This window comes from Physeter macrocephalus, chromosome 14 (assembly GCF_002837175.3).
Source record: "Physeter macrocephalus isolate SW-GA chromosome 14, ASM283717v5, whole genome shotgun sequence".
In the NCBI taxonomy this organism is placed as follows: Eukaryota; Metazoa; Chordata; class Mammalia; order Artiodactyla; family Physeteridae; genus Physeter; species Physeter macrocephalus.
Window position 1 is genome coordinate 61,625,705 of NC_041227.1, and position 13,358 is coordinate 61,639,062.

The window sequence follows — 13,358 nt, forward strand, 5'->3', positions numbered from 1 at the left end:
AAAAACCACATGTCAATTATATTACAATTAAAAGGAGGGAGAGGGGGAGGAGGGGGAGGAGGGGGAGGAGGAGGGGGAAGAGGAGGGGGAAGGGGAGGGGGAGGGGGAGGGGGAAGGGGGAGGGGAGGAGAAGAAAGAGAAGAAGGACTATAAGGCCTCACATGGTCTGGTCTCCAACCTGCATCAGCTCACCCTCCTCCTTCCAGCCTGCCTGGCCTTATCCCAGTTACTCTAGCACGGTAGGCTCCCTCCTGCCACAGGTCCTTTGCCCATGCTCTACTCTCTCCCTGGGATTCCTCCCTCTCTGCTTCTCCTGACCCCTCTTAGTTAATCCCTTCTCAATTTCCAAACCTCAACTCCATTCTTCCCCAATCCTCCTCACTAGGTCTGCTTCCCCTGCTGTAAGAGCTCAGAGTTCCTGATCCATTTTCGTGACTGCACTTATCGCAACTGCAGAGATACATGATTATCTGAATGACGTCTCCCCTACTGGTCCATAAGTGCCACATGAGCCAGGCTTGTACCTGTTGCCGCTCATCCTGAGACCCTAGCCACTAGCACAAGGCCCGGCACAAGGCAGGCATGAGAAGACAGCTGTGCAAGGAATGAATGAATAAGAACCGGCAAGAGGAAGGCAGCTTATAGTCTACCTCGCCTCACAGGATTTACTTGCTCCAGTTCTTCAGACCCCGGTAAGACCCCAAGTGCCAGGTTCTGTCACCCCTCCTCATCTCCAGAGAACATTTCTCACCAGGAATGTGGGGAAGGGAGGGGCCCTCTTACCTTTCCGTGTGATGGGACCCAAGTTTAGGACATGGGTTTGGTCTATGATGCCCCCCCTGCGGAATCTGGTCTCGGAGCAGGTCTGCAGGGAGAGGGTGACAAAGAAACCTTTCCACAAGGGAGACTGAATGTGGCCCTGCCAGGGGGAGTGGGCTACACCCTTCACAGGAGCAACCTCCTGCCTCAGGCTGGGACTTGAGGATGGTAGAGGCAGGGGTTGTTAGGAGATCGGTATATGTGGGCTCATGTCCCAGCTCTACCATATGTTAGATGTAGATCTTAGGAAAGTCACTAAGCCTCTGCGCCTCTCTCCCCATATAGAAAAAGGGACTGGTAAAATACCTCCCTCCCAGAGCTGCTGTGAAGTATTAAAAAGTTAACACACATAAGTCGCACCCAGTGCTTAAAAATGTCAGTTTCTGTTATTAGAACACAAGCTTGCAAATAAGCCAGAGGTTCTGCTGCACTACCCTGACCCCACCTCCTGACTTCCCCACAGCCTAGGTCTCCTGCCCGGCCACAGCAGCCTCATCTTATTGCTCTGTCTACCCCTGTACTAAGACAGAAACATGGCAGACATGTTTATATGTTTTCTTTGAACCTTGTGGCCAAATGTCTTCGGTTATGGGAGCTGGGCATGGCGGAGGGCGTGGCGAGCAGGCTGAGGGAGGGGAGGTGACTCACAGGTTTGCACTTTTCATTCACGGTGTCGCAGAGGTACACTTCACAGTGCAGGTAGACCAGGTCGTGGTTTCCAGCAAAACGGAACATCTGGACAGAAAAGCGGCCCTGAGGGGACTCCCCATTCTCCTCCACTTGGATGGATGAGTCCTCCGTGCGTGGACATCTGGGAAGGTTACGTCATATAACATGGCCGGTTAAGCAAACACTCTGGGGCCAGACTTCCTGTGTTTAAACCTCACTCCACCACTTATTAGCTGTGTGACCGTGGGCCATTTACTTAACCTTTCTGAACCTGTTTCCCTATCTACGTAGGAAGCATAATAATTGTAGCCCACACCGTAAGATAGTTGCAACGATTAAATGAGTTAAACTTACAAAGTACTTATTACAGTATGTGACGTACAGTAGGTGATACATATACATGATTCTAAAGTAAAAAAATGTCATCGGTACAGAGCTGCAACCATCCTAAAGTCAGCACTTCCTGATTTCCCAGGAAATGGCACTCAGGAATCATTACCTACCATTTATTGGCTGTCCACTAGTGCCTGGTGTGAATTTTAACAACGGAAACGTCTGAGCACCGAGGGCCACTGACCAAACTGGAGTGTGTGTGCTCATCTACACACATACACAACGCACCCAAACACATGGATAGAAACTCAAAACTGCACGTTCGGAGACTCACGTGGGTGCTGGGCTGGGGCAGACGGGGCAAATCAGGTGCCCTGTCCGCTATTTCACATGATCTGCTCAAAATGGATTTAGAAAAGGGGCTGAAGGCTGACTGCATAGGAGAACCGGGAAAGGAACTTCTGCGGGTGGGGTTCACTCTGCTCTGTGTCCCCTACAATTCAGATCTGACTTCGCTTGGCAAAATAAAAGCCCTGAGGTTAAGGGGACCCACTTCATGAAGGGCAGAGAGGGTGGCATCCAGCACTGCCCTCGGCAGCCCCAGGCGCTCAACCCAAGCAAGGCACCTACGTGTCTCCTCTAGCTGCCCATGGTCTCCCCAACCTGTCTCCTCTTCACACGCCCCGTGATATTCTGAGCCTCTCACAGACTGGTGGTCCTCAGCCCAGCTCCCACCCATGCCACGGCAGAAACACAGGGCCACAGCCAGCATTTCTTCATGCTTCTTTTTCAGAACTTTCCAAGCTCTCCACAGTGTACACGCTCTACCTTTATACTCAGACAAAAAAAAAAAAAAAAAAAAAGCTTAAAAAATCCCTGCCTGGTAGGTTTTATTTATGCCTATTTCACATATGAGAACATGAATATCCAGAGAGATGAGCTGACTTGTGTCTCAAACTAAGAAATAGCAAAACCAAGATATGAACCCAAGTCTCCATGATGCCCCAATCGAGGTCATGCCAGCATTTTCCAAATTTCAGTTCTTTTTTTGCCTTATCCAGAAACCATCTCCATGAATGTTTTCCTGTTTCCCAATCTCTGTATTATTATTTTACATTATTATACTACCATTACTATTTTTCTTTAAATCTACACACCTTTTTACTGACATACATCTATTTTTTAGAAGATCATGACCACAAATAGCAAACCAGTATTAGCCATATATAAAACATGGCCATACTAATAAATATAAAGTAAAACAGTGCTATTACATTTTACTTAGACACTGTTGACTGTAAAAGGCCCCAAACAGACTCCTGCTCTCCTTTCGTTTTGTTGCAAAGGGAGATTAGCAAATAACAGAAGTGTGAGCATCAGATGAGCACTGAGTTGAGACTTTCCCCCTTGATTTGACCATGCAGATTCTAAGAGAACTGAAACAGAAATAGGTCAGTGTCTCCTGGGAGTGCTTTCTCTGATTGCACTATTAAAATTGCAAATGCCCTCCCCTTTTCCTGCTTAGGTTTTTTTCCATAGCCCCTTCATCATTAATACGCCATGGATGTCACTTTTGTTTAATTGTTGGTCTCCCTGCTTAGAATATCAGCTATATGGGGGCAGAGATTTTTGTCCCTTCTATTCACTGTTATTCACACAGCCTGGCATATGTAAACTTCCAAAAATATCCGTTCAATTTATGAATGAAACTGTGAACTACTTTCTCACAGTGTGGTTCATGGCTCTCTAATGCACCTGAGTCAAAAGCAGCCCACCTGTGTCCTCCCTGTTTCAGCTGGCCCTTGGCTAACCATACCTCCACCGCACTCCTCGCAGCCAAGTGCCAGCCTGCTCCTGCCTGGGGCCTGCCTATCCACCAGGTTTCTCATCCTTTTCTGAGTCCTGGACCCCCTCTACCATCTGGTGAAGCCCACGCTTCCCTTCTCAAAAATAATGCCTTAAATGCATAAACTAAATTACATAAGATTATAAAGAAAACCAACTAAACATAGTTCTTAAAATATTAAAACTTTTGATACATGCATTATATATTTACATATCTATTCTATAAATGTATATATATATTTACAAGTACATGGATTTGATATTACATCAAATAATATCTAGTAGAAATTCTAATACTATAGTAACTAAAAAGTATTGATGTGTGTAAATGTTTTCATATGTCCTGCTAATATTTCTGTGGTTTCTTGCCTATATCATAACGAATGGCAATGCTAAATTTCAGCTAGAGGTGAATGAATATAAAAATGTACGTTGTACCCATCCAAGTCCAAAGACCCTCGCTGCTCCCAAATTCCATCCATGGGCCTTACCTGTCCTGGATGATGAAGTACTTCAAGGGGTCTGTGGCATTGCTGCTGGGTGTGGCATAGCAGTTGGTCATCAGCAGTGCAAACCGGGACAAGTCACCCCCATCCAGCATGGTGCCCACATAGAGAAAGGCCTCGGTGGACAGGGTCACAGAGGAGCCTTGGTAGGGCTGTATGTAAGCAGGGCTCTGGAAGAGCGCCATCCACACGGTGAACATTCCGGTCCCACCCATGCTGATGTTTAGGGCGCTGCAGGAGGAGAGGGGCTGGTGAGAGAACCAGAGCTGAGAACAGCAACAGAGAGGTCATCCTTTCTGGTCTGCATTCCTAAGCAGTTCCTGGCAGTTATTTGCATTTTTATCCAGCAATAGGACTGGAACCCACCAACCATTGCTCTGCAAACTACAATGAGCAGCCACAGGTCACTTAGGGATCCTGGTGAAATGCAGGTTCTGGTTCTGTAGGTTTGGGTGGCGCTCAGGGTTCTGCTTTTCTAACGAGCTCCCAGGTGATGCTGCTGCTTCTGATCCATAGACCATTATTTTCTGTAACATGTCCACCCCCTCAGGTGGTGGGCCCTGCATTCAAGAAGTGCAGCAAGCACGTTCTCTAGGGAATCACCTAGATTCCTTTTTTGGTCTTAATCTAGAACAGTTTAAAAAGATGGGCTAGGGCTTCCCTGGTGGCGCAGTGGTCGAGAGTCCGCCTGCCGATGCAGGGGACGCGGGTTCGTGCCCCCGTCCGGGAAGATCCCACATGCCGCGGAGCGGCTGGGCCCGTGAGCCATGGCCGCTGAGCCTGTGCGTCCGGAGCCTGTGCTCCGCAACGGGAGAGGCCACAGCAGTGAGAGGCCCGCGTACCGCAAAAAAAAAAAAAAAAAAAAAAAAAAAAAAAAAAAAATGATGGGCTATGGGTCCTACAGGCCTTAGTCAGAGTTCTGGCTCCACCTACAGCAGAAGATTGGGGTTTTTAAAATGGGTTATTTTAAATCACATTAAAAACAGCCACACTGATGTAGACTCCATGGGATTATCCTACAAAGGACACTGAAAGACTGATGCCCGAGGAAATGGGGTACATGAGAAATAGTAATGTGGAAGTCCATTTCAGAGGTGAGAACGGGGTTATTGGTTTGGACTTGGTTAGACTGGAATGAGATTTCTAGCTGAAGCCGGAGAGAGATCTGCATACAGATGTGTTGTTCCCTGGAACCTACCAGGCCTGGGACATGGTCACATTGCCCCAGGGCACTGCTTGGCCAGGTGATGCGCCACACAAAAGCAGATAATGAGTAAGTGTCTTCCTTCAAGTCAGCCAAGCACCCTCATCAGTGCCCAGTGCCCTTCCCCAAGTCTGGTTGGCCCAGGGAACATGTGACCATGGGCAAGCTTCAAAGAAAAGGCCGTGGTAGAACGGGCACTCTATGCCTGATGGCCTGGGTTTGAATGCAAGCTCTGTCACTTACTAGCCTCTACAACTTTGGACAAGTTACTAAACTTTCTTTGACCTTCAATTTCCATATCTGTATAATGGGAAGAATAATAATACTTACACCTCCTGGGGTGCGCTAAGTTTTCAGTGAGATGTTCCATGTAGAGCACTTAGCACAATGCCTGACATATGGTCAGCTCACGATAAACACTTGTTATTATTACAACTATTATTTTTTTCCAGTATAAGCTTCATTGGCTTGTGATTCATCCTATTCAGAGATTTTCAAGTTTATTCAGCAACAGGATCCTCTTATTTTTTTTAATAATAAAACTGATAAAGAAGATGTGGTACATATATACACAAAGGAATACTACTCAGCTATAAAAAAGGATAAAATAATGCCATTTGCAGCAATATGGATGCAACTAGAGATCATCATACTAAGTGAAGTAAGTCAGAAAGAGAAAGACAAATACCATATGATATCACTTATATGTGGAATCTAAAATATGACACAAATGAACCTATCTATGAAACAGAAACAGACTCACGGACATAGAGAAGAGACTTGTGGTTGCCAAGGGGGAGGGGTTGGGGAGGGATGGAGTGGGAGGTTGGGGTTAGCAGATGTAAGCTTTATATACAGAATGCATAAACAACAAGGTCCTACTGTAGAGCACAGGGAACTATATTCAATATCCTATGATAAACTATAATGGAAAAGAATGTGTGTGTGTGTGTGTGTGTGTGTGTGTGTGTATATATATATATCTGAATCACTTTGCTGTACGTAGAAATTAACACAACATTGTAAATCAACTATACTTCAATTAAAAAAATAGGAAAAAAAATAAAACCTCATGTGGCACTCAATGTGGGTGGAAGTTTTCTGGTTCCCACCCCTAAATCACCTCGTTAAAGACCCTCACACTCCAAGAAACATAAACTGTAAACCCCTCTTTATTCAAACTCCTTCTATTTACAGAGAAAGAAACTGAGGTCCAGATATGGGGTACAATTTGCCCAGTCCCATAGAAGGTCTGAACTGAGACCTCTCCCTCCTTTCCTCTGGTCCAACCACCCTACCCCTCTGATAAGCCAGGGACCCTAATATTGGTTTCACCTCTGCAGAGCACTTTTGCGCTTCTAAGAAAGATACTCCAGCTTTGCTAAACCCATTTCACATATGAGAAGACTGACACTCAGAGGGGGTCATCAACTTCCCAAAGCCATCTGTGTGATGGACCCGGGATTTGAAAGCAGGCTCCAGACTTCCCAGCTGGGCTCCTTAGGGGCTCCTTATGGAGTCCAACACTACCTCCCAGCCACCTCCCTCCCCCCAGCTCCTTAAGGGCGGCAGTTGACAGGGAAGCTAAGGGCCTGGTGTCTAAGGGGCTGTGGGGTGGAGCTGGCCAGGGACGTTGGGGACCCTCTCTGGCCTCACCTGACCATTGGCTGCAGGGAGGTCTTCAGGCTGACTTTCATGTCCAGGGGATAGGAGCACGCAAAGTTGATTTTGATGTTGCGGTCACGGATGATGAGCTCATCTGCCAGGTAGAGAGTGTTGCTGTATGTGGCATGAGTTTCATTCCTCTGTGTTAGGGTGGGGAGGTGGGGGGAGGGAGGGTGGAAAAAGGGGTATAGAATCTGAGTAAGATTCAAAGCCAAAGGTGTTGAAACTGCCCTCCCAGTTTCCATGAGCACAACTCATGTGCTAGCCCCCTTCCCTCACCCCAGCTAAACGCTCATACTGCGTCATTGCACTGGCCCTGCAATGACCCTAAGAGGCAAGGCAAGCACCTCCCTGCCTCTTGAAAGGAGACAGAAGTTCATGGGAACTGAGTGACTTGCCCCTGGTACCGAGGCTCTAACAAGCCTGGACTCTTCCCATCACCCCATGCTTCCTCTCGCAAACACTACCAAGACTGAAAACCACGTACCGAGTCATCATTAATGGTGGAACTTCAAAAAGCCATATCTGGCAAATGACAATTTTTTCCTTGTTTCTTTAGTCTTCTTTCTTTTTCTTTTGGGGAATGAGGGAGATGGGAGGAAGCAGAGCCCACTCACACAAGTGTTTACCTCTGGGTCCCTTTGGAGGAGGCTTCTATAGCTGAGGTCCTAGGTCTACAAACATCAGTGATGCAGACCCTGCCTCCCAGGATGGCCAGAGACAAACAGATCTGCTTCTGAACTCAGCGCTGATACCTACTGGCTTAGAATAGTCATTGCACTGTCTGGGCCCTACCTTTCCCATCCGTAAAATGGGGAACTATCACCATGGATCGTCCTCTTATTCGCAGCTAACATTTACCGAGCACTTACTATGTGCCAGTCACTGTCCTAATCATTTCACACACATTAACTCCTTTAACCCTCTTAACGCTATGCAGTAGGTACTATTATTACTCCATTTTACAGCTGAGGAAGCTGAGGCACAGCTAGGTTAAATAAGTCAACCGAGCCCACACAGCTGGCAAGTGGTAGGGCTAGGCTTGAACCAGGCAGTGCTCTGACCCTGTCCCCCACTGGCCAGAACGTACCGTCATCACCGTCCCACAGGGCCCATCCCTGGCTGGGGTCACCACGGACATCCAGTCCCGGTCGCCCCTCTCAGTGAAGCCCGAGCACTGGCTGTCCCGCAGGTACATGAAGACCTTCTCAAAGCCCAGGCTCTTGAGCTGGCACTTGCCCAGGGACAGCTTAATGTCATTGACCCCACATTCCAGCCTGCGCTCCAGGAGGGAGATATCTGAAATGATTAGGAAAGGCAGGATTGAAAGGAGGCCTGGGACCACAATTCGGGGTACAGCACATCCCCAGGGCCCAGGCCCAGCTAGCCAAGTTGGCCACCAGCTGGGGGTACTCTGAATCGCTTCGGTCTCCCGCTGTGGTCTCCCTTCTGAAAGAGACGGAGACGTGAGACTGGATTCTCAGCTCACTGGATGGACCCACGTGACCAACCACCAGACCACGTTACCCTAAGAGTAGGTTGTATACAAAGAACAGTATTATCTTTGGGTCGTTCACTGCCCCGGCATTAAATAACATTGAATCCCAGTAAAACAAAACAAAACAACAAGAAAACAAAAAAAGCTAATAAGTTAACTGCAATTTCTTTCCATCCTTCCTACATCAAGGAGACAGTCCTCAATAGCTGCTAATGTTTTCAGTGCCCTACGCTTGCTAATTTTCCTTTGAAACAACAGAGAGCAGACCTCTGGCTAAGTATTTGCAGCACATAAAATACGGTTGGACTTTTTAAATTGAAGTATTACGCAGCTGCTGAAATTGAATAACTTTCTTTCATTGTATTCATTTCTACCGTTACCCTCTACGTAGGGTGAGTGTTACTTCCCACAGACAGACACAGCAGTGAACTTCAATGTCCCAAGTTTACTTAAAAGAAGGATGTGACTAAAATCAGGCCTGGAATTTGGGAAATACGAGGCTGCTTCAGTCATTATACATATGGGGAAACAGGTTTAGAGATGGCCAGGGCCCTGCTCAGGGTCCTCAGCTGGTCCGTGGAGGGCCCGGCCCAAGAAACTGCAGACTGCGGGCCATGCCTGCGTTCTTGTGCTGCAGGAATATGGTTCAGGCAGCCTTGGGCCAACAGGTGGCAGCCACCTGTTGGCTCAGGCAGCCTTGGGCCAACAGGTGGCAGCCACCTGCGTATCCACTGCGGTGCAGGGGGCCTCAGAAAGAAGGCTGGGGGTGAGGTTGTGCCCCAAGCTCTGGGAGCCCAGAGAGCTTCTTGCTGGATTAAATGGATATTACCGGACCGGCTCTCCACTCAGATTGGATAGTAAGCATTCCCTGGGTCATCCCCACAGGCCCCCAATTCCCACACAGGAATTTGTCCCTCCCCTGGTCGCTGACATTTCTCAGCACCTCCCCTCCTCCCCACTGGCCTCACCGGTGATGCTGAAGTCCTGTTTGCACTGGCAGTGCCATCTGCCATTATCCGATTTGCAGTCCTCGTCTACACTGCACTCCTCACACGTCCCCTCCACGGAACTGGGGTCTGCAGGGTTACAGACAGACAATCAACAAGGATGCGCTCCAGTCCCTCGAGGCGCCCACGCGTCCCGGTTGCGGCGGCAGGGAGTCACCCCCTCACCTGTGCAGTAAGCCAGATGGCACTCGGGGGGCGCCGTCAGGTTGTAGACATAGTAGCCGCCGGCACAGGCCTTCACCTGGATGGGCGTGTCCCACAGGCAGCAGTGGCCGCTCCAGTGCGCGCAGGCCCTGCGGCTCACGATGCCTTCGCTGCTCGACGGGTGCGTGCCATTGAGCCACATTGGGGCGGCCGTGTTGCAGCGCAGGACGGGCACGCAGGTCTCGGCCAGGCGCACGCCGCCCTGGCCCACGAAGCGGTACCAGCCGGCCACGTCGGAGTCGCAGGCGTAGCCCGCGCCGTACTGGGCGCTGCGCCAGTACTCGTCCAGGATGCGGTGGGCCTGGCACGGGTCGGCGCACACGAGCGTGTCGCCCTCGTGCACGCAGTCCAGGCCAGGCCCGCAGGAGCCCGGGGAGCACTCACAGCGCCTCCCGTCCCCCCAGTAGCCCGCGGGGCACACGCACGAGTAGTTGCCCTCGCTGTTGACGCAGGTGGCCAGGGCGTGGCAGTGGCTGAGCCCTGGCTCTGCACACTCGTCCACGTCTGTGCAGCCGAGCTCGGAGCTCAGGCGGAAGCCTTCGGGGCAGACGCATGTGTAGGAACCTGGCGTGTTCACGCAGCTGCTGGGGGCGGAGCAGTTGTGTGTCCCAGGAGTGGCGCATTCGTCCAGGTCCTCGCACTCGAGGCCGTCGCCAGTGAAGCCCGCCTGGCAGGAGCACGTAGTGGCAGCCCCATCCTCCATGCAGGTGGCATTGCTGTGACATTCAGAGCAGCTTCCTGAGGACAGAAGAGACCAGACTCAGAGTGGAGGCCGCTAGGCCACTGGTCACCCAGAGACTCTTCCCGCGTCCCTTAGGGTACCCACATTCTTTAAGACTTAGTCCATAGCCGACCACCTTCGAAAGAAAGAAACCAAACTCCCCTGATGGTGTCTAACCATTGCGTTCAAGCTGTGTCTTCTTTTCAAACGTCCACCTTTCCACCTCCAGAGGAATAATGCAGAGTTCTTGACACTCTGGTAGGACTTAGGTGGCCCTGTCACCCCTTCCCCGACTTGGTACATTGTATACCTTTTGCTCGGATCTCCTTCCCTGCTTCCTCTCTCTGTCTGGCGGTGGCAGTCACACTTTGTTCCTCTGTGACAATAATAATAAGATTGTATGGAGAAATCCAAACGAAACTTCTGGCCAACCCGATAACGGTAAAGATAGTGAGCTGTTGTTTATTAAGCACTTAGTATATGCCAGACACTGGGATAGGCACTTTCTATTCCTTATCTCAATGAATCCTCTCCAATGGCCCTGGGGAATGACTTTTGTATTTGCCCTTATTTTAAAGGTGAGGAAACCAGATTCAGAAGTTTTAAGCCACTTGCTCCACTGGTAAGCAGCAGAGCTGGGACACAAACTGAGGTGGCAGGACCATAGAGTGTGTGCTCTTAACCACGACAACACGATGGTATTTACTCTCTGTCCCAAAGTACCCCAGCTGGGGATTGTGGGGGTGGTGGCCAGCTCCCTTCTCCAAGGAAAAGCTGAAGCAATGTGCAACCCAATGGAATGGTCACTTAAGTGTTAAACGGAAGGTATTTGGGAGCCACCTGGGTGTGTTCAAATCTCCTGTGTGGTTGAATATGTTCTTGACCTTCCAGTGAAGTGCCACGGAGCCTTAGTGATGTTCTAGACTGTTGTCTCTCAAAATGTGATCCAAGGACCACAGCATCAGCATTATCTGGGAGCTTGTTAGAATGCAGAGTCTCAGGCCCCACTCCAGACTTACTGAATCAGAATCTGCACTTTAGTAAAATTCCTGGGTGAGTCCTATGGACATTATAGAGTAAGAAATGAATTTAGAATAAAGACTGTGCAAACCCCAAGCATAATAAATAGGAGGGGGATCGAGACCGCCTCTGCTAATGTGGGCACTGCTCACTATACGCACACAGCACTTACTCGCTGCCAAGGTGTCAGAGGCTGCAGCTATGATGACCCAAGAGGTCACCACCACTGCCATCCACATTAAGGTCGAAGAGAAGAGCCACTTCATCTTTTCTGCTCTTCACAGCTACTTCTGGTCTGGGGAGACTTTCCCAAAGGCAAGGAAAGCCTGGCCTCTTGGGGTTTCCTCCTTGTCCTTGACACCTGAAGTCCTGTGAACAGAGACGGATGGGATAAACACATGATCTAACTCCCAGCCCCACAGTTGGGAGGAGTACTTTGGTTGTGCACTGCGTAAGTCCAGGAGATGCCATTTATGTGAACCACAAAAAGTGTGTATTGTTGTGGCCCTTGTTTTGGCGGGGTTTTCCCCTCTATGGCCCTACTCTTAACTCCCACTCACATCCCAGCAACAGCGTCCCTAGTTTCAGCGCATTTGGAAGAACTGAGTCTCTCATCGGGAGCAGGAACCAGCAAGATGGGGGAGTGTTCTGGACTCACCATCTTACTGGAGGCAGCTTTGGGTTTTAACAGCCAGCTCCTGATCCCCTGTTGGGAAACTTTGAACTTGCCCAGATACGTTTATTCATTCAACAAACATTTATTGAGAGGTTACTATGTGCCAAAGAGGGAGCTGTACACCGAGGTGACAGACAAAGTCCCTGACTTCATGCAACTCACATATTGTAAAGAAGTGGCTTGAGATAAGCAACTTGAGAGGTGATTAACCTTCGTAATGTAGTTTAATGTTTCCAGAGTGCTCACTTATTATTTCACCCACCTGGCAAGATAATCTACTATTACCCCAATTTTTATAGCAGCAAAATAGCATAGCATGGTGGTTAAGTATGTGGGACCTGGAGCCTGCAACCAGGATTCAAATCCCTATTTTACCAATCGCTATGATTGGTAAACTCATAGTGTAACACTGGGCAATGTATTTCAATTCGCTAAGACTTAGTTTCCTCATCTATGAAATAGAGATCAGTGCTTGCACAAATTGAGTGACTACAATGCATCAGGCTCACTGTGAAGAAGTCCCCTGTCATCAAAGAACCTGTGTCTTAGAAAAGTGTTTTGCAAGCCTTTGAGACAATGATCTGCTATAAGGAAATTATTTTATGCCATGACCCAGTACAGCTGCTTGTACACACACACACACACACACACACACACACACGAAATAAATGTTTTATAAAACAATTCTTACCATTACGGTGTGCATTCTTTGATGACATATTCTATTGTATTTAATTAAAATAAAATTCTGAATGTAATCCGCAAATGACTTCATGATCCACTAATGGGTTGTGACCTATTGTCTGGCTAATAACCAACTGCATATTGTTGTCCGGGGATTAACTGAGATGATATGTGCAAAGCAGACTCAGAGCAGATACTCTTGTTCACTGCTGTATTTCCCAGTGCCTGGTACATAGTAGGCACTTCACTAATATGAATTGAATGAATGAAAAAATTGTTGTTAGGGAAGCACAGGCTGAAAGAGAGGGGGATTGACTTACCAATGGTCAACACGAAGCCAATGGTCAACAGAGTGATGACTCAACCTAGGTCTGACCCAAGTGTCCAATCTCTTCATTTCTGCTCCCCCACTCCCTCAAACAGAACGGAAATCAGCAGAAGACCAGATGGGGAGAAGTGGCTAGGAGAAGTGAGAGCTGCAGATAGCCTTACCTGAAGCCAGAAAGG

The 13,358-nt window shown here is 48.7% G+C and overlaps 1 protein-coding gene across 1 annotated transcript in view; it reads right to left on the reverse strand.

Annotated features, from left to right (window-relative positions):
* The window catches only part of UMOD (uromodulin), a 15,283-nt gene extending 1,925 nt beyond the window's left edge, over positions 1–13,358 (reverse strand). Inside the window, exons 1-9 of the mRNA XM_007114466.2 lie at positions 13,344–13,358; positions 11,664–11,860; positions 9,712–10,488; positions 9,508–9,615; positions 8,132–8,340; positions 7,033–7,181; positions 4,158–4,403; positions 1,468–1,630; positions 784–865 (exon numbers count right to left, since the gene is read on the reverse strand). Of these exons, the coding sequence (XP_007114528.1) occupies positions 784–865; positions 1,468–1,630; positions 4,158–4,403; positions 7,033–7,181; positions 8,132–8,340; positions 9,508–9,615; positions 9,712–10,488; positions 11,664–11,757 (1,828 nt within the window). The 5' untranslated portion in view covers positions 11,758–11,860; positions 13,344–13,358. The remainder of the gene's footprint in view (positions 1–783; positions 866–1,467; positions 1,631–4,157; positions 4,404–7,032; positions 7,182–8,131; positions 8,341–9,507; positions 9,616–9,711; positions 10,489–11,663; positions 11,861–13,343) is intronic.